Source organism: Sphaerodactylus townsendi, linkage group LG12 (assembly GCF_021028975.2).
Source record: "Sphaerodactylus townsendi isolate TG3544 linkage group LG12, MPM_Stown_v2.3, whole genome shotgun sequence".
NCBI lineage: Eukaryota > Metazoa > Chordata > Lepidosauria > Squamata > Sphaerodactylidae > Sphaerodactylus > Sphaerodactylus townsendi.
The window spans coordinates 1,119,578-1,140,347 of NC_059436.1; the positions used below are offsets into that span (position 1 = coordinate 1,119,578).

The 20,770-nt window shown below is 43.4% G+C and overlaps 1 protein-coding gene across 2 annotated transcripts in view; it reads right to left on the reverse strand.

Annotated features, from left to right (window-relative positions):
- Positions 1-6,096: 6,096 nt before the first annotated feature.
- BIN3 (bridging integrator 3) overlaps positions 6,097-20,770 on the reverse strand; it is a 104,648-nt gene continuing 89,974 nt past the window's right edge. For both annotated transcript variants that reach the window (XM_048513416.1, XM_048513415.1), the window contains exons 7-9: positions 19,916-20,057; positions 18,092-18,226; positions 6,097-6,981 (exon numbers count right to left, since the gene is read on the reverse strand). In XM_048513416.1, coding sequence (XP_048369373.1) covers positions 6,835-6,981; positions 18,092-18,226; positions 19,916-20,057 — 424 coding nt within the window. In that variant the 3' untranslated portion in view covers positions 6,097-6,834. The remainder of the gene's footprint in view (positions 6,982-18,091; positions 18,227-19,915; positions 20,058-20,770) is intronic.

Below are 20,770 nucleotides of genomic sequence, written 5' to 3' on the forward strand. Positions count from 1 at the left end.
CTGACTGATTCATCAAAAGAACTCAAAAACCACCAAAGCTGGGCTAATAATATGAAATTTGGTAATACCTGTTGTTCCTTACATACTCCAGGTGCTCACTAAGAAAAGATTTCCAAAAAATATTCACTTTCACTCGGGATTTATTACCTATTTACTGTGTTCACTGCTCCTCTCTGCCCATCTGCAATGTAAACATCTCTAAGGGCAAACACAACCACTTTTGCAGTCCACAGACATGCTGCATGAACATTCTAAGGGTGACAGTTCAACACCACCAGCTTCATGTCCTTCACCAACTGCACTCTACCACCACCCTCCACAACACATGTGAACCTATTTGAAAACAAACCCATCAGTCCATAGACAGGCTGTGAGGAAATATGCTGCATGTCATCCCAAAGTTCACAAACAGCCTGCAAAAAAGTATGCTGAATGTCACCCCGAAGTTAACAGACAGGCTGTAAAAAGTACTCCTCCACCCACCCTCATGTTAACAACACCGCTACGGCCAAATACAATCAAAACAGATTACAAACCACACTATCACCTTGGACTACTAAACATTTGTCGGGTTTTGCATGTGGACATCAGATTGATTACTGCTCTCAGCCTCCGATCACCCTGTGCTTGGTGTCGTGCTCTGAAGTGGCGGGATGAGTCCCCAGGAATGTGCTGCAGTGGCAGTACAGTCCAGCTCCCTGCCCTTCAGCCCTACCCTGAACCTCTTCACAGCCTTCTCACTCATCAGCATCCAATGGCAGAACACTTCCTTTCTGCATCCTGAAAATACAACGGCTGCTTCCATATGATGTCTTTTGGAGCCCACCAGGTGAAAGAGAGCAATAACACATTGCATTAGAAAAAGACAACTACAGGAAGCTGCTGCAAAATATGTGAAACCCATCAGTCCACAGACAGGCTATGAGGAAATATGCTGCATGTCACCCCAAAGTTCATAAACAGGCTGTAAAGAAGTATGTTGAATGTCACCCTGAAATTCATAGAGAGCCTGTGATGAAGTATGCGTAGCAAAGCACGGGTGCCCTGCTAGTATTCTAATAATCCAAAACAGGTAAAAAAAAACCCTGAAAAATTATTATTATAAATTTCTAGAATTTTTCTCTCAAAATAAAAGTTATATCGACATATTATTGTCATAGTTCATGATACAATTAATTGTTTGTCTATTTCTCTTTGAGCCCCTTTTCAGGATTAATATATATCATAAAGATTTAATGTATATACATTGTTTCAGTAATATCCTTCACATTTCACCATTATTCTTTTTGGGTTTTTTTAGAATATAAATAGTACACTTTATATTTTCTCTTAATATCTGACAGATTGTGATTTTTATAAATTTTGTCCCTAAAGTTTCACGTTGTTGAAACACGGTTTCTTCCTCCAAATCAGACCATATGGTTTGGTATTATAATTTAACATTAGTAGCGTTCCTCTCTTTTTCTCATCCTGTAAAACTTCCTCTCTTTTTCTCATCCTGTAAAACTTTAAATCTGATTTTTGTCTTTTTGCTGTTCAATATAAACATGGACATCTTTTTCTGCCATTCCATCAGGTTTTTTTCTGATATATGAATGGATAACGTTTGGAATTAAAAACATAATTTTGGCAATACATTGATTTTTTACAGTGGGAATTCTTTCTAGACGTGCAGTTTTTATTTTGGACCTTTTTTGCAAATCCTCCTGTGTCTTCACCCATGTCATTTTATATTTACCTTTAAATAGTGTGTTATTTTGTCCAGTCAGGTTTATTCCCAAGTATTTAAGTAGATTTAAGGTCTCTTCGCAACTTGTAGTCCTACTAATATACTCTTCCTGCTTTGTTAAGATTTTCAAACTTATTTTGGTCTTCTTCCTGTTAATTTTGTAGCTCAAAAAGGATCCGAATTTTTCCATTTGTTCCATTATATGTTGCATCAACTGTTGTGGGTTTAAAATGGTTAGTTCTACTTCATCAGCATAGCTTTTCATTTTAAACTTCTCTCCATCCACTTTCAATCCTTTAATCCTAGAATCTTGTCTGATCTTAGTAGCCGGTGCTTCTATGACAAGAATAAATAAGAGTGGAGATAATGGACATTCTTGATGTGTTCCTTTTTCAATTTACAATCCATCAGCTAGTTAGGACTCAATTTATTGTGATCTCTACATGTTGTTTCATATAAATCCTTTATATTTAGTTTATAATTTTTGAGCCACAATTTAAATTTCCAAGAGTCTTCAGTAAACAAGAATGAAAAAAAGACCAGGCTATATGATCAAATGCTATTTCAGCACCTAAATGAATTCTCTTTTCTTCTTTTTCCACAAATTCTATTGCATAAACTACGAAGTGGACACAATCCTTCATGGACATTTCCTTAACCTTTTTTCCATTATTGAAGTAAAAGGTATTATTATTGAAATTATTGAAATAAATTAAAATTATTGAAGTTAATCCACATTTAGCAATGAGATAGGTCTATAAGATTTTGGCAGTGATGGATCATTACTTTTTTGTGAATCATTGTTTAATGAGCTTCTTGCCATGGTGATGATAATATTTCATTCATGACTTTTTGCAGAGGTAATATTAAATCTTTTTTCAAGCATTTATAATGCATTGCTGTAAGACTATCCAGACTAACCCCTGTATTTTTTCAATTCCTCTATGGCTTGTGAAATTTCTTGAATTGTAGTAGGTTGATTTAATATATCCCTATATTCTGATATAAACTTCTCAGTATGTCTCCCTTGTATATACTCTGCTTCTGTCATGTCTACTTGATCTCAATTAAGGTTGCTTTATCAAGGCGGTTTTTATGTTGTTCTTCCAAGAGTCGTAAGCTATCCAATATTTTCTTGGGTTGCTCCAATTTTTCTTTCTTTTGTGTCACAGCTATAACTACTAAAATCATTGTCATAAACTTTACTAGTTTCCCAAATTGTTGCAGTAGGGATATCAGCTGAATTGTTGATTTTAAAAAAATTTCTTCTATGTCCTTTCTATATTTCTTTACTATTTCCTCTTGTCTCAAACTTTTTCCCCCAAAAAATCTCTTGCCTTGTTTGGGGCATAAATTCAAACTAATGTGCAAATTTTGCTTACTAGGATCTCTTCTTCTATGTTTATATATGAACCATTTTTATAAACTGTGACTCCTTTTTAAAAAATCTGTTGATGTCACATACACTTTGCCCAATTTCTTATTATCTAAAATAGGTTCATGGTTTTTCCTTAGATGAATTTTCTGTATTCACAGTATATCTGCACTTGCTTTTCAAATAGATTAAATGTTTTTGTTTACTTGGAGGGAGAATTTAGACCATTAGTGTTAATTGATACAATCATTTTGTCCATTTTACTTGAGTAGTGCAGTTTGGTCTAATGTTTATTCTTCTTTATCTGATGCTCCTTTGTCTTTCCACTTTTTGATTTTGATGAATTCTCTTTGGAGTTGAGATTTTTCTATCAAGTCCTCTTCAAGATTATTTCAGAATGATCTAAGCTGTTAATTGTTCTGCAAATTCTTTAGCTTACTCTACAGTACGATTATTCTTTTACTCCTTGATAATGAGTGCTGTTATCGTAGTAATCATTTAAAAATGAATAATAATGAAAAGAAGTGAAGAAAGAATCCCAAGAGAAAAAAAAGTCCTCCAAAAAATTGAAATTTCTTCTTGAAATAATCGGAAGACTGCAATAACTTTCCAAATCAGCTTTAACCCTCATCCGTATCCTACCTGTTGTCTACTGCATCTTTATAGTGTTGGTTAACCAGAAGTCAACAACTACCTTCTCACTTCTTCTCGGTCGCCTTTCAAAACAGCTGCGTCATGCCGGTGTTTCTCCACCAGATGGTCATCACCTTTTCAGTCCTCAGTCAAATCGTTATACTTGCCAGAGAAAAAGCTTTATTTTGCTTAATTATACTCCATAACATTATAATCCAGAAAAAAAATCAGGTCAAATCTTGAGCTGTTCCTTGGGGGGCCTCTCTGACTTAAATGTTTATTTAGCTCATATCCAATTTAGAAAGTGAACTTAAAAAGAAAAAAAGTCTGTTTTTAAACAGTACTTCTCAGCCCTCTGTGGGAGCAGGAAAATGGTTGCCATCTTTTCTTCATCTCTTCTCTTCTATATTTCCCAAGATGCCAACATAGGTTTATCAGTTTTCCAGCCTTTGACTCTCCTCTTATTTGTTTAAGAGATGGGCCTTTAATGACAACAGCTGAAAGCATATACAAAAGGGTTTGTATATCACAGCTTGAGAGGCAGTCCTTAGTCCTTATCTCTGGGACTGAGCTGCCCTTTTCAACTCTCAGCACCTAAGAGATAAAAACAGCTTATTTGCAATTAATATCCTTTCTTTAGACTTTTAAGATCCATTGTAAAGAAAAAGGAGAAAGTAGACAGTAGAAAAATAGGTTGGTCATATAAGCTGTTTGGCAGTTTGCTTTTTTCTGTCTCACTGCTGTTGATGAAATCAGAAGCCCGCAGTCACTTTTTGATCAGATCTGCTAGGATCCACCTATCAAAGCCGGTCCTTCTACATCAGAGGAGGTAAAAGAAAACCGTAACTTCTCCTTCTCACTGACATGATGAGATTAGCCAGAGTACTTCCAAATCAGTCCACCATTTCCCAGAAGTCTGCCTTTAATCTTTGAGCCACGCCCCATGGTTGATCTGCTCCTCAACTGAATACTTCCCCCCTTAAAAAACAAAGTTAAAGTTCACGTGCCAATGGGGTGAGGCTTAGCAGTCCTTTTTATGCAGTAGAGGGCAGGCTGTGGGTTTTGGGGTGGCTGCAACACACAGAAAGACAAAGAATGACATGAGATAGTCTGAGGGTTTTATTCTTTTTAATCCAAAAATAGAATTAGACACAAGTTACAGAAACAAAAGGATGCTAGAGTTATCTTGCTACTTGACTCACATTTGATTAAATCCTAAAACAGTTTAGGAAGGTCTGCAGGAAGGTAAAGCGTTTGGGTCTTGATAGTTGCCTTCCGGCTGGGGGAAGTGGGAGAGAAGCCATCAGTGGGGCCTCATTCCTAGGGAAGCTTCTCTGAGAAATGCTACACATTTGCCATGTTCTCTCCTGGGCTTAAGCAGGAGATGTGCAAGACGTGCAGAGTCATTTACTCATTAAACTCAGGTGATTACGCAGCAGCAGAAGAAAAAAACACCTGCCTACTCACCTGTACCTGAGGGTCATTTGGTCATTTGTGGAGTCTCCGCTTGAACTGTGGGACTACTCTAAGGTCACAAGGGACTCTCTGTGCTGCTTTGCCTTTGCCTCACAGTTTCCTTGCTAGGGCCAGTCAGTGACATAGGTATAGATTTTTTATGGGGGGGGGGTTCAAGGTGGCCACTCTCCCACTCGCCCCTGTGGTGTGGTCACGCCTCCCCAAGCCCCACTCCCGGCCTCAGTGTTCACAAAAGCAGTTCTCCGAGGCCAGGGATGGCAGACTCCCCTGCCCCGCCCCCCATCGACTGGGCTCCCAGCCGGCAGCCACTTCTGTCCTCCCTTCCAGGCAGGGGCGTAGCTAGGGAAAATGGAGTCTGATGCAAAATCTGAGTTTTGCGCCCCCCCCCCAATGGGTGGCCACTGTGATGTTGGAATCCACCCCTAAACAGCATCACTTTCATTGGTGCTTAAACTAGGGAGCCCAGATTCTCCTTTTAAATCCACCTTAAAGGGAGAATCTGGGGTCCCCAATTAAAACAACGTTGAAAACATAGCTGTTTTGGGGTGGATTATCCCCCACCCTGAAACAGCATCACTTGCAATGTTTAAACTGGGGACCTCAGATTCTCCCTTTAAGGTGGATTTAAAAGGAGAATCTGGGGAAATTTGGGGAATGCCTGCTGTCAGGGGTACAATTGTTAAGCTAGAAGCACCAAACTTTCAGGGTATCTTCAGGTGACTCTTCTTCTGATACCACCCAGGTTTGGTGAAGTTTGGTTCAGGGGGTCCAAAGTTATGGACCCTCAAAGGGGTAGCCCCATCAATTATTAGCTCCCTTTGGGAGTCCATAACTTTGGACCCCCTGAACCAAACCTAGGTGGTATCAGAAGGAGAGTCTCCCAACAAATCCCTGAAATTTTGATGCTGCTAGCCTAAAAACTGCGCCCCCTGCAGGCCAAAAACCGAAATAACATTAAAAATACAAAAAACCCACAAAAGGGGGTGGAGCTTCGGACATGTAATGAGGGAGTTGAACCCGAGATACCCCGCCTTACCTATGTCCTTGGCCACAGTGATTACACTTTGACAAAACACAACAGCATATTTTACTCTGTACCAAACATCCTCCTAGTCCATACAGACCGCCAAACCTTGGAGTTCTAGAAAATGGCACTGAGTACTGACAGTCTCTTTTAAAGGCATAACAGCTCAATCATAGCTTGACAGTAGCCAACCTAGTAAGATACAAAAGAAAAAATGATGTAGCTGTAGTGGTTGAGGATCCCTACTGGAACAGATGACCTCTGTGCACCATGGAAGAAAGCAGCAGCAGTTAGGAGCATGGAAGTGGTGGCATCCCAGTTTGACTAGCTGTGTTAAGGCACTGCAGAAACTACAGCCACAGACCTTAGGCTGAAAAACATTCATAGCTCCTCCATCCAACATGTTTCAGGGCGACCTTGAGAAGTGCTGCAAGTACCCTCCCTCCACCTGGATTAAAATAGCATATCTGCATGAGCTTAAAAGTAAAAGGCCCAAGTCTTTGGAGAACTGGAAGTGGAGCTTTCTGTGAAACAGCAACAACGGAGTGGTTAGTCCGCTCTTGCAAGAGTCGTCTCCAAGGCTGTATCCTTTGGAGGTCAGTCATCTGCCACAATTGAGAGGGCCCTCAGTTCATTCAGCTTGGCTTCGTTCTCCTTCTCCCGCTCTTCATCGGTCGGGCCAGGCTCATCAAGTTGTTCCGTCAAGTCTCCAAAGATTTTGTACATTTCAGTGTAATACACAACCTAAGGGAAAAGCATGGGAGTCATTTTTTGCTCCGTTGCAGAATTATATCTATTTTTGCCCTGGGGGAAAAAAAGTTTAAACAAGTGTCTCTTCCTGCCTCTCTAACCACCACTCACACCTAAGTACTGCCCCAAATACTTGCATCTTTTGAAATAATTTCTAAAGGAAAAATGGAAATACCTTTAGAGCCAGTCAGCATGTTTTTGGGGTGGGGAGTTCATGGTTTAGTACAAGACTTTGGTGCTGTTACATCATCACTTCAAAGGAAATAATATTAGCTAGATGTTGGATGGAGGAGCTATTACCTTTGGATGTGGTTCCCCCCCCCCCTTCAAACATGAAGGGCAAGAAACTTCATGCTGTCAGCACACTAATCAAGCCACCCTTTTTGGATAAGCTGTCACATTCAATCTAGGCTTCCATAGCGTTCATGGAAGGTACTGGTGGATGGCACCCAAAGGTATCCAGTAACCCTGCCTTTCCCCCCTTTTCCACAATGGGAAAGAGAAGTCGATTTTTATTCATTCTAAGTACCGTTGCCACTTCCCAATCAGTTGGAAAGCAAGTCATCAGCCCCCAGAGTTGGTCCAAGTATGGAAGAGAGGCGTGTAGCTGAGTGAGCTGGAAGGAGTGTATGACAGCAGCATCTTCCCAGACACCCTTCTTGTACCTGAACAAAACAGCTCCTGAGATGCACATTCCACTAGAGACATCCAGCAAGTTTAAAGAAAGACAAGAGCGGACAATTCAGAACACTTGTGCTTCGCTGCAAGTTCCCTTCTCTCAAGTTGGAGAAGAAGAGTCCGGGAGGAGCACAGCTGCTGGGCTTGTCTGTTCACATCGGAAGGGATCCGCTGTATGGGTTGGTCATGATCAGGCAGTGACACACACACACCCCCCGCCTACACGGCCATCCAGAACAATGCAGAGGAGGTGGCATAAGAGTCATGAACTCTGACCTTTCCACAGAGGGGTGGCGGCGGCAGCTCCTGGTTCGCTTGCTGTAAAGTGCAACAAGCTGCTTCTATAGGGGAGGCGGAGAGCAAGGAAGTTCACGCCCCGACGCAGGGGCAGACAGGCCCAGATTAACACTTTTCCCCTTGGAACCATTTCATGGGCAGTCAAGCATTGATGGGATTTTCACAAATGCTGGCTAATCCTCCCAACGCCCCCACAAGGTGGCTATTATTATCATCCCCATGTTATCCATAAGCGCCCAAGGGGTTGTGTGCCTTCCTCTCAAGGTCACTGCCAGCCAATTAGGAAGAAGAGGATTTACAACTTGAGGATGTCTGACACCTTGTGAGCAGCCCACTAGACCCCACTGCTGCCCTTGCTGCTACTGTCCCTTTCGTGGATCACCATAGCAACCAGAGCCGACGGCATAAGCTCCACATGGAAGTTCCAAATCCCAGCTTTTCCATCGATGCTACCCTTGCCTTGCAATCGTTATGCAAGACCAGCTGCATGTTGGGTAGCTGTTCCATTCTGCAAGAAGCTTTGCTTTAAAAAAATCCATTACTGGATCAATATTGGGGAAATAAGATGGCCTTGGCTGAAATGACTATTAAATCAGGTAAGCGTCACCCAAGGACTTCCCATCCAGAGGAGCACCACTCATCACCAGCTCTTGTCCTGATGTTAATTTCCAACTTGATTGGTTCATTCTGCTGTCATCCAGGACCATTAAAATCTAAGATGAAATTCTGCCCTTTAAAAAATAACGCTGGTTCTGATGCTAGATGGCTTTTGGAGACTCCCACCCCATTGATGTCAGAAGGTGCTTATGTGTACTTTTACCACTATTGAGACATAATCATAGTGGCAGTGGCATAGTGGTTAAGAGCAGGTGCATTCTAATCTGGAGGAACCGGGTTTGATTCCCCGCTCTGCTGCTTGAGCTACGGAGGCTTACCTCAGGAATTCAGATTAGCCTGTGCACTCCGACACATGCCAGCTGGGCGACCTTGGGCTAGTCACAGCTTCTCGGAGCTCTCTCAGCCCCACCTACCTCACAGGGTGTTTGTTGTTAGGGGGGGAAAGGAGTTTGTAAGCCCCTTTGAGTCTCCTATAGGAGAGAAAGGGGGATATAAATCCAAACTCCTCTTCTTAAAAAATTGTACACAAGTAATTATTCCCCCCTCCTCCGTTTTCAGTTCACACTGAGCTGTGGCTCAGGACACAAGTTAGCATCCTTCTCTTAAGGAGCTACTTCAAACTACTGAAACATATCCCTTAAGCTACTCCACCCTATCCTCAAACTGCCAGGTTTTGTTTTGGCCTAGAAGCAGGGCTAGGAAAAGCATCAACACTGAAGTTATCAGTGGAGAAAAATCCTAGGAAATAAGTTTTTAAAAATTAAAAAGCAGCAGTCCAGCTGAGATCCCCCCCCTCCCCGAGTCTTCTAGGAGAACACATGAGTTACTCCGCAGCAGCTGGCATCTAATAGGAACTCATCCACTACCTGTTGGAGACCCCTGGCTTAGGGATTCCAATCAATGGTGGGAATGGAGAGTCTGGAACCAGGATGGCCACAGGCAGTCCCGTCTTTTATTGGGATGAGACTTTGTGGCTTCCCTTGGAGGAAGACGCTCCCAAACCCCCAAGCTGAGGCTGACGTCAGAAGAGTTTGTGGATCAATGGAACAGCTATCTGCTGTAGGTTGGCATCCCTGCCCACCTTCCGCCAAGTTCACTTGTACCTCCCACTGACCTCCCGCCCAGTCAGGTGAATTTTCCTTGCCCCCCCCCCAACCCTGACATGTTGTGCTGCACGATGCTTTGAGAGCCAGCCTCGTTGGAAAAGGTGACTGCAAACATAATCAAGATCCCAGCCTTGCTGCTGAGCTTAGGACCCTCATCCAGCCAAACTCTTGCAAGGGAAGCCCGGCTTTCCTCCTCCTTTCCTAACAGCAAAGCATGAAGCAGAGTGCTCCAGCTAGCCAGGAGATGCACTAGCCCAAGAAATCTCTCTGTTTGACTGCATCATGGAGCTGAGGATGAAGGATGTTATTAACCCATCTGCAGGACTCCGGTTTGCCAGGTCTCTCAGCTACGCCACTAGAGCAGCCCCCAGGCGAATGGCTCTCACTTGATTAAGTAACAGCAAGCGGTGCTGGTACAGATATGTGCACCATCTCCATGGAGACAGGCTCTCCCCCTCACACTCACAGTGCCTTGGCTTTTTTATCCTGAGAGAAACGAGGGGAGAGGCTGCTGAGCCCAGGACAACCTCAGTCGCAACAGGTGCCTGGAATGCCCCACCCTCCTTCTCCAGGCTCATGAATTAACCGCTGGATCGGGGAGCAGGGGGCCCCCAGGGAGATAGGAGTACTGAGATCTGTGGCATCGCTCCCCCTTCTGATCAGCAGGTAACAGAGCTGTGCTTTCTGGTGATTCAGCAGGACTTCTGGTTTACACAATGACTAATGAAATCAAGTCAGCAACAGCAGAACCACTAAAATAGGAAGAGCCAAACCACCAGGGGCTGAGTGGGAAGGGCTCCCTGCTGTGCTATTAAACTGCTCAGCCCCAAGGAATGGGAGGGGGGCAGCCCCCTCCCTCCCTCCCTCTTCTCACATACTTGCTGCCCCTATCAGTGAATGCCAGCATCCCTCCTGTTTCCAAAAGCACAGCCCCCACCAACAGAGTGTGTGTATATATAAGCAGCCTACGGCTGGCCCCATAGTGCTTTTCAATAATGTGATTATCTAGGACTGGTCTGCACTCACCCCCCAGTTGGCTGTCTCCTCAGGCAGTAAATGCCCGGGAACAAGGCTGAGCATCACACACAGACCTTCCTGTGCACGTGAAACATTTGGTAAACTTGCACAGGTTACCTGGGGAGGAAGCAGCAGGGGGCAAGATTATACTGTTGGGAAGCCGACTCCTCCCAGAACATCTTAAGGGTTTGCGTGGCCAACTCCCTCAACCCCACGGTTCCAACAGCAGTTCTGAACTCTCAGCTGTTCTTAGTGTTTTGAGAGCAACAAACATACTTAGTTGACAAATTCATCCTTTCCTACAAACCAGGGAAGAAGCCTTGATCTAATTTGCATACAGGCCCAGAAAAGGAGGGTAAGTGACTACAGTCTTCTGCAGCAGTAGAAGCCTCCTGCCACAACAGCCCCCCCCCCCACACACACACTCACACATAATGTGGAGGGGCAGAGCCAGTATTCCTCACTGAATATTTCTGGGGGGATTTGGTCACAACCTTGCCATTATTATTTGCATATCCGAATCTGGAATAGATACAACATCAAGAAAACCACAGGGAGAACAAGCTCAGGAGAGGGAACCAGTTCTAACAGGGCATCATCATTCAGTGGTTTCTGTGATGAACCAGATGTTGCTCTGGTTCAATGGACTGTCTGTACCAGTCAGGCTAAATTTAGAGCGCCACACTGCGGAACAGTGTTTGGGGCAGGTCACACTCTATGTCTGGGTGGAGAGGGGGAGGAAAGGTCAAAATCAGAAGGATTACCCAAATCAGTCCACTGGAGGGCGCCACACTCCAAAGAGTGTACATCCTCTTCTGCTAACTTGAGGGAGATTGACAAACAGAAACTTTAAGGGCTTCTTCTAAGAAAAACAGAACAGCTCAAAATACAAATATCTAAGCCCAGAGATCAGCTGAGCCTCCTCAGATCTGCTTCTAGAGATCAACATTCTTTGATCATTCTAATTTGCAGCCTAGGTTCTCTTACTTGCCGAGTAAAAGCCCAACATATGTACCGGTATGTACATTTAAGTTGACGCATTAAGAAAATATCTGGGGTTTTTTTGTGAACTGAGAAGACACTGACCCTGTACTACAAAAACAAATAAATAATTAAATGGGACCATGACAGTATCAAATTATGCTGCTTCCCCCCCTAATTGTGCACGTTGTTTTTTTGCAAAATTAAAATCTTTTAAAACTGCAAGAGTGAAGAAATGGAAAAAAATATGGAGGGTCTGGGTATCTAAAAGCAAAGCTTTGCACTTTGAAAGAAAGGCCATTAATGTGCTAATTACATGCAGCACAGACTTTACTCAGAATAAATTATGCACATTTGCATATTTTGCAAATATGCTTTATTCCAGCTCATTGTTTGAGTTTTTGTAGATTTAAAAATGCTTAATTTTGAATTTTTTTTTTTTGCTCACCCCTCTCCCTCCTGAACAATACTGTAATAAAAAAAAGAGATGAAGGGAAAACATGGAAAGAGACTTTGGGACACAATGATGGGAGAAAGAGGTAATCAAACTGGTCCAAAGCCTGGATACTTTTATTTCCCCCATCATAAGTGCTGCAAAATTAAATTAAAGATGACCCCAGATTTCTGCATAAGCTTCTATGTGCACCAATTTACTGTTTAGGCTACACTTCAAAAATTGAGTGTATTTGAGCCACTTCTGTATCATTCCTCTGCCCTGACGTTAAAATGCTCCTTCAAATTCGGACCAGAATTATTATCACTGCTACTTTTGCCATCAAAATCCCAACCCTTCATGTGGCAGCCCTTCATGTGGTCTTCAAGAAAGAGATATTGAGAGAGGTTTTGCCACTGCTTGGGTCTCTGTAGCAAACCTGGACTTCCTTGGTGGTCTTCCGTTCAAACAGATCAGGGTAGGTAAGGCCTACCTGGGTTATCCAGGTCAGAGCGTGGCACTGAATATATATGAAATTGCCCTTTATTGAGCCAGACCACCAGTCTACGGAGCTCAGCATTACACACTTTGAATAGCAATGGCTCTCCAGGCCCTCATATGCAGACAAAGATCTTTTTAAAAAATCTGCTCCTGGGATGCCTAACTCGGAGATGCCGGGAATAGAACTTGGGACCTTCAACATGCATACCATGTGCTCTTCTACTGAGCCACATCCCCTCCACAGAGGGAATCACAGACTTGGAAGGGGTCACACAGGCCATCTAATCCAACCCCCTGCTCAGTTCAGGATCAGCCTAAAGCCTCCCTGACAAATGTTCGTTCAGCCACTTTTTAAAAACAGCTAGTAAATAAAGTGTTGCTTTGTGCACTCAGCACACTAAAACCCCCAAAATAGAGCAGCTCACACAAAGTTGACTATTGACACCAGCTGACAGGCTTGCTCCACAATATGGTGTGTCTTTGGTCACAGACATGTCCTGCAGTGTTTGTGTGCACAGAAATATACATAATCCTGATTACTGCCATTCCTCAAAAACACTACTCCATAGCAGGCACAGTGGTCTTTGACACCAAACTGTTTATGCTTTGGGATTTCATTCCACAGTTGGGCAGGCTAAACATACTCAAATAAAAAGTCAAACCTATTCGAAGCAGAGGCTGAAACCTCTCACTGAACATGATCTATTTTTGTGTGTGTTCTTTTTAAGTTACACAGAACTATTTAGCACATGTACTCCGGATGAAGCGTTCTATGCAAGCTGAAACTTCCTGTGCTCGCTCACTGTCAGGCTCTGAGGCTTCTTGCACTATCAAATACTCAGTGGGATGTGCCAACAGCTGGGCAGGAGCCCGGTGTTGCAAACATGTCAAACTGCACAAATATTAAAATCAGCTTCTTTTGCTAATAGCTGCTAATAAATCAAACCTGTTCTCAGGACCTTGAAAATCATCAACGAACAGGTTTGCTGCACATCCAGGACACAAGCATATTACACAGTTGCACCTGTTACCGCCCCCCCCCCCCTTTCCAATTTAGACATCTTACAAGCTTTAGAAGAGGACAGGACTTAGGTTTTCTATCCAGAGAATAAGAACAAGGAGGGAAGGAAGTGTTCTTTACAAGCCTCCCATCGACAAGGGAGTACAAACCAGCGCTCCCTTTTATCTTAAGTGTGGGAACTTCAAAGTCTACAACAGGGGGAAATACTTGGCTCCATCAATTTAGATGAAGCTTGTGGGCGGCCAGAAATATTTAGCCTTGGAACACTGTATTCACCTGGGGGCAAACTGTATTGCACAGAAGGCCGGCCAGGATGATATTTCAGCCCGCAGAACAGGGGAAGCTGAGTAACCTGACTGCAGGGAAGGATTTTCTGCAGGTAGAATTGCACTTCCGTGTGTGTGCTGTCAAGGTCTCAGCTGACTTCTGGCAACCCCATAGGATTTTCAAGGCAAGAGACTTTCAGAGGTGGTTTGCCATTGCCTTCCTCTGCATGGGCTGAGAGAGTTCTTTTCCTCAATTCTCACTGCACTTTAATGCTTTTTTCAGTAAGCATCCCTATGACACCCATATACAATAGGCCAGGGGTAGGGAACCTGCGGCTCTCCAGATGTTCAGGAACTACAATTCCCATCAGCCCCTACCAGCATGGCCAATTGGCCATGCTGACAGAGGCTGATGGGAATTGTAGTTCCTGAACATCTGGAGAGCCGCAGGTTCCCTACCCCTGCAATAGGCCATTGTGAGCCCCACTTGGCAACCGGGAAGGGCTGATGCCAAGAGATACTGCTGCAGTTAGGTGATTGTTTGGTTCCAGAATGAACCTTGGAAGTCTCTGAGCCCACCTGCTTCCATCTCCCTTTGCAAACTGCCCAGCTTTTAATAAAACAACAACATCCAAATGGGGAGTTTTCAACAAATCACAGAGCTCACAAAAACACTGTTAACAAATTTATCAACAAAACAGGATCAAGCTGCAGTTTACAATCGTGACTCTCAGGCCAGAAACAAACAGCTAATTTGCTAAAGAGCCCAACTTCATGACAAGTTGCAGTTAGTTTTAACCCACCAAGTCTTCAGTCCTGTGCATCCCACGAGGGAAGGAAGAAGGGCGCCTGTGAGCCTCAGGAGTTTTAGGCTGATTCTCGCCACGTTCAAATCCTGGTTGGTTTGCGACTTCTGAATGCAGCTGGCAGCTTGCTGAAGATCACCCATTTAGTTGTTTTAAGAAGGGCGTCATCTGATGCTTCAGCAGCTGCCTGACAATGCAAAAAAAGCTAAACTGCTGCTTTCCTTGCCTTGGAAGTAAGTGGAGGGAGGAACCTTCCTAAAGGTCAGACTGCTGCTAGAAGCACAGGAACGGAGTCTATTAAAATCAGCCACAATCCTATTAGGCTGTTTTGCTTCATATCGCTCAAACAGCAGGAGAAAAAAGTCCACTTGGCAGGGAGTTTTGGACCCTCATACGGGAGCTTTTTGCTATCAGATTAGGTCCATACTCTGTGTTCTTCTATGACTGTTTTCTTCTAGAAATCAGAGTGTGAAAGAACTATGGGACAAACTAAATGTAATCCACGGAGGGGGGGTGGGGCGGAGCAATGCAGGTCTGGCTTTCAAAATCCTTTAACAAGCTTCGTGTGCCCACTTGGCCAAGGGATTTGCCCTAGGAATCAGCCTGCCATGTTTCACTGCAAAGCACCTCCCATTTGGCTGCATTGCTCTTGCAAATCCACAAGGCAGGGAAACCCCCGGAATCATGCAGCCAATGAGATAAAAGCGGCTGCGGACGCCGCCACTTTGAACTCGTTCAGAAAACCAATACATCTGCCCACTCGTCAGCACACGTGCAAGGACTGCAGTCTGGAAAACGGTTTCCAGTTTTAAAAATGACACACTGAGAAGAGAAGCGGAACTAGACAGACTACTGAGTAACACAATACCCTCCGCTAAACTGAATAAACTTTACAAGGCGTGGATGGAAAGAGGCCCTGAAAAGAATAGTGGCTGGATGAATGAGCCAGCCGGGGGCGGCATTCAGTCCATTTACAACTCACATGCTTCGGGACATAATGCATTCCAGCTCTGATATCAAAGAGAAGAAACTATGGTCGGACAGAGGTGGGTTCCGGCAGCAGGCTAGAAAGGGGGATTATGCACAGTTCTTTATTTAAGCAGGCCTCCGAGAAGGTGATGTGGTTTGGAGTTTTGCACAGCTAAGAACCTGGAAATTACTAAGGCTGATTCCACATGGGCGTGAAAATGGTGTAAAATGGTGTAAAAGGATTTACACTGCTTTCACACCACTGTTTTTGGCCCATGCGGAATCCGCCTAAGTAATTTCCTTTGGACATATTACTTCTCCGGTGAGCTTGCCCCCACCTGCAAATGGTCCAGATTTTTGCACAGCCGCAAAACACAGAATTTGACGGCATGGTATGAACTGTTCTTAATCACTGTGCGTTCTAAACAGTAATACGCTTCCATGTTTCATTTAATTATTAAAAAATCAAGCTTCCACACCTCATGAGAGACAGAACAGGGTGTTTTTTTTTTAAAAAAAATCCTCAAAAGTAAGGCAAAGCTTCAAGTGGAAAGAACTGCTCTCCCATGCTGTCCACCACACTGCCCAAATTCTGACAAAAATGTCAAGCTCTGCACTGAAAAACCTGTCAACTGTATAAAAAACTTTATTCAAATATTGATAAAGTTGGCTTCCTTACTTGCAGAAATCCAGACCTCTTACTTATTGCTGTGCTCTAAAAGAAACACTTCATATTATACGACAAAATCTACGTATCTGTCAAAAGCTCAAGGAACGGAAAAATCTCAAAGCAGGTCCTTCCATGCCAAGCCTCATGTCGCCCTAGCCTTTAACTGATGCTTCTGGGGGAGAGGAAGCATGAGCAGGATCCTATATCAGGAGACCCCAACTTTTTAAAGGTTGCAGGCACATCTGGAATTCCGACGTGGCAAGAGGGACACAACAACAAAATGGCTGCTACGAGCGTCACAAAATAATAGCCACAGATTAACTTCAGTAATGCTGTGTAGATTTTTTGTGCTGTGGTGGCGGCTGTGGTAAATGGAGGATTTAAAGTAATCTGCATAGCCAATCAAACCTCCAACAGTTGATCAGAAATCTTGTTAAGCAAAAACCCTAGCTGGCTCCACCCACTTCCTAAAAATGGTGGGTGCTAGAAAAGAAGAGGAGGAGTTTGGATTTGTACCCCATTTTTTTCAACCATAAGGAGTCTCAAAGCAGCTTACGAACTCCTTCCTTTCCTCTTCCCGTAACAGACACCTTGTGAAGTAAGTGGGGCTGAGAGAGTTCTGAGGGAACTGTGACTAGCCCAAGGTCACCCAGCAGGCTTCATGTGTAGGAGAGGGGAAACAAATCCAGTTCACCAGATTACAGTTCGCCGCTCCTGTGGAGGAATCAAACCGCTGTTGGTAGACACTGTGGCTCCTACAGGCACAACGTCGGGGACCTCAGTTCTATTCCGTATTCCCGACTAACCCTAACCCTAGAGCCTTTTGTGGATTAGGCGGTCTATAAATCCAATCAATCAATCAATCAATCAATCAATCAATCAATCAATCAATCAATCAATCAATCAATCAATCAATCAATCAATCAATCAATCAATCAATCAATCAATCAATCAATCAATCAATCAATCAATCACCTCAGCCTACAGCACAATTACGAGTGCTGGAAGGAAACAAGCAGGTTTGCTTCATTGACTGCCTTGAGGCTCCATCAGATGCACAGACTCTACCTTTTGATCCAATACAGAAAATTACACTAGGAGGAAGAAACAGGGGAAATCTTGTATCTCCTCCAGCAAATGTTTTTAGCTTCTTTCAGTACACCTCAAGAACTATAGAGACCTAAAGGCAATTAAATAATGATATGTCCTGCACTTCTTCCAACAAACTCAGGGAGAGACATATGTGGCCTCCCATTTATATTTTCACAACAACTGGTGAGGTCAGTTAAGTCACGTTTGCAACTGGCACAAGGTGACTGAGTGAGGATTTAAACCCAGCTCTTGCTGGCCTAAACCTACTACTAAGCCTAATCTAAGCTGACAGTGACGGTTTTCTTCTTCAATTTATAGTAATCAGACTTTCCCCCCCCCAGAAAGTTCAGCTGAAAGCCACACATGACACTCTGGCTGCTCTGTGGACAACAGACTCAGGCATACTAGATTTCCACCAACCACTCCATCTGGATCCCTGTTACTCCCACAAGAAAGCCTTGCAGGGTCCTTATGATGTGTAGGATTCCAGAACAGGCTGTTTGCACCCTCATGCAATGTTCAGTTAGGACCAATTTAAGTGACATTCAACATTTTGACCAAACTGCAATGCAGATGGGATGGGGCCGGGGCGGGGTGGCACACATCTAATAAAGCAGAATGAAGGGAGACAAGAAAGCAGGAATCGTACCTGAGCCCGAATCAACGATTCAAAGCTTGGCTTAAAGTAGTCAATCCGACTGCTATAAAATTTGGGCATCTCTTCCAAAAGCTGCTTGTTCTTGGCCTCAAAATCCTCTTTCACTGGCCTCAGTTCTTCCCGCGCCTGGGAGAAGAGAAGGTGGAAGAAAGGTTACAAATGGCTGCTACCTTCTATCTGGAACACTTCCAGATCCTCGTTGAAAATCATGCTTCTTTTGAACTCAGTCCCCAATATAACATGGCCAATATGGATTCTCTTTACCTCTAGGAGAAGAAGTTGTACTCAGAGACATTCAAAAATCAGAGAAGAGAGATGCATCCTAGTAGCCATCATGGCTCTACCATTTTCAGAGCAAAAGCAGCCTTTCTCCAGGCCCTGAAATATTTCTCCTCCAAATTCCAGCTGAGTTGGCTTTTCTTTCTTCGCTTGTTTGCTAGATGTGTTGTTGCTTCAGCATCTTTTCTCTTGGTTCGTTCTTCTCTGAGCCAATTAGGGATTGTGTATTGATCACTATTATGTCACAATGCTAGTGAGCCAATCAGATTTGGCTACATATCAATTTCAAGGCAGGCAAATACACCTATACTAGAAGGGCAGTGCTTCATTCATCCCAGACTGGTCACCTGGGAGATCCTGGCCAATCAGGTATGTCAGGGCAAATGAAGCCTACCCAGGGTATTGTTTCCTGTGTGGAGCATTTTCACCTTCACAGCAGTTTCTGAAAAAAGAGCAGAAGGTGTTTCTATGTGTTTTATTCAAAGCTGATGAAAATGTCTCTCCCGCCTCTTCTTTTGACTCAACCGTATTATAAATTTATCAGGGGGAGGGAATCCCTCCTGCTTAGCCATCAGGACAAAATTACTCGCTGATTCATACACTTTGGTTTTTACATGCACAAGAAACAACCCAAAGTTCTTACTATTGAACCTGACTTCTTTGTTCTTAATGTTGACATGATATTTATTTATCACAATGGCCAATTTACAGAGTTTTTAAAAAATGCACTGTCTGGTTCTGCAGAGGTTGATCTCTTACAGGCTCTGGGCAAACAGAAGGTTAACACCTGCAGATTGAAAGCTGACTCACATTGAATGCAGAAATCATCCTTGCCATTGTCACTACCAGAAATTCCCACAGTAAACACATAAAATATGAAGAGAAGCCATGTGTTCTTGTAGCATTCAGGGACTTGTTATGGCTCCCCCGTGTATATTCAGAGAAGCAGGTTCAAGCATCCCCTCTCGCTGCAAGATGTAATAATGCTGCTGCAGCAGACATGACACATGACATCTGAATTGTCACATGACTTGAGGAGCAGCCTTAGTGACAGAACTTACTAAACCTTTATTGTCAATTAATGCTCCTGAATTGCATCTTAGCAGAAGGACTCTTAAGCGGCTTTATTATTTCAGTCACACTCTCATTCTTTTGGATGCAATTTATGGCTTCTTTCAGCATTACCCTTCCAAAATATAGGAGCAATTCTACTGGGTCTGAAAGAGCGTTACTAGATTATTCAACACACACAAATCCTATTAAATTTGATGCTTGCTGAATTGACCCCCTGCCCCCACCCCCATTCCATTCCAAGACTAGAACAAAACAACCCCTTGGGGAGGCATTTAGTTCACCGCTCTGCTAACGATGGATTCTCTGCCAAAGGTTTCTTTGCATCCTCTTTTGACTAGTCTTTGCACATTCGTGGAAATGGTTTCCACAGAAGTCTCAAAATATCACCCAGTGCCTGAGTGATCAGACCCCTCTGACAGTCATGCTTCTCCGAATGCCTTTCTGATTGAGCTTGGCACAAACCTGATGCAGCTTGGCCAGGATGGGTCCCGTCTTATCCTTCTCTTCATACTTCTCCACCTTGGACTGCAGCCGCTTGTAATCCTGCAGAGTCTGTTCACGTCGCTTCACTGCCATGTTCAGGCTGGGGAAGACGCCACTGAACCTACATGGTGACAAAGAAAAACAAACCTATCCTGATGAATGGTCTCCTCGCTGTGCTTAGCTCAGCCCTCCATTAATTCAACTCTCTCCACATACACCAACTAAGGGCAGGTGGTTGTGTCTTTCCTTGGCTTGGCTCCAGAGAAAAGAGTGGGTTTTCCAGTGATTTCGAGAGTTGGTCAAATTTCATGACCGACACTGCAATCCCAAAATGCAAAATCAGGCACTTTGCAATCAAATCAATCTAAATAATTCTTCTGTGAGAACGTACTGTGTTGCTGTCAGAAACGTCAATCAAGTTCAGAGCACGTTAGCTATGCTGACTTATTGAGTTTGTTCCTATTTGATGTTAAGCTCTATCCCAAATACAAATGGTAATGTTAACCAGGAACATAATTCCTGACACTCTAAATATAAGGCCGGAAAAGTTCATAGTTTAAGTGTGGTCTCACAAGAAGCATCTGAAGGACAACTACTGCAAAGGATAGTGATTGAGGTTCATTTGGCGCAAAATGGTCTTTCCATCTAAGTGAGTAAACCCCACCTCTTTTTCTGTGCATACTGATAAGAGCATTAAAATAGCAATTTTCATTGTATGATTTATTGTTTGTATCATACTGTTTTTACTGAACTGTTTTCTAGTTTTGCAAACCAGCTTTACTGTACTGTTTTTATACAGACATTTTTGTGTTTTCTAATTCTATAATCTACTTC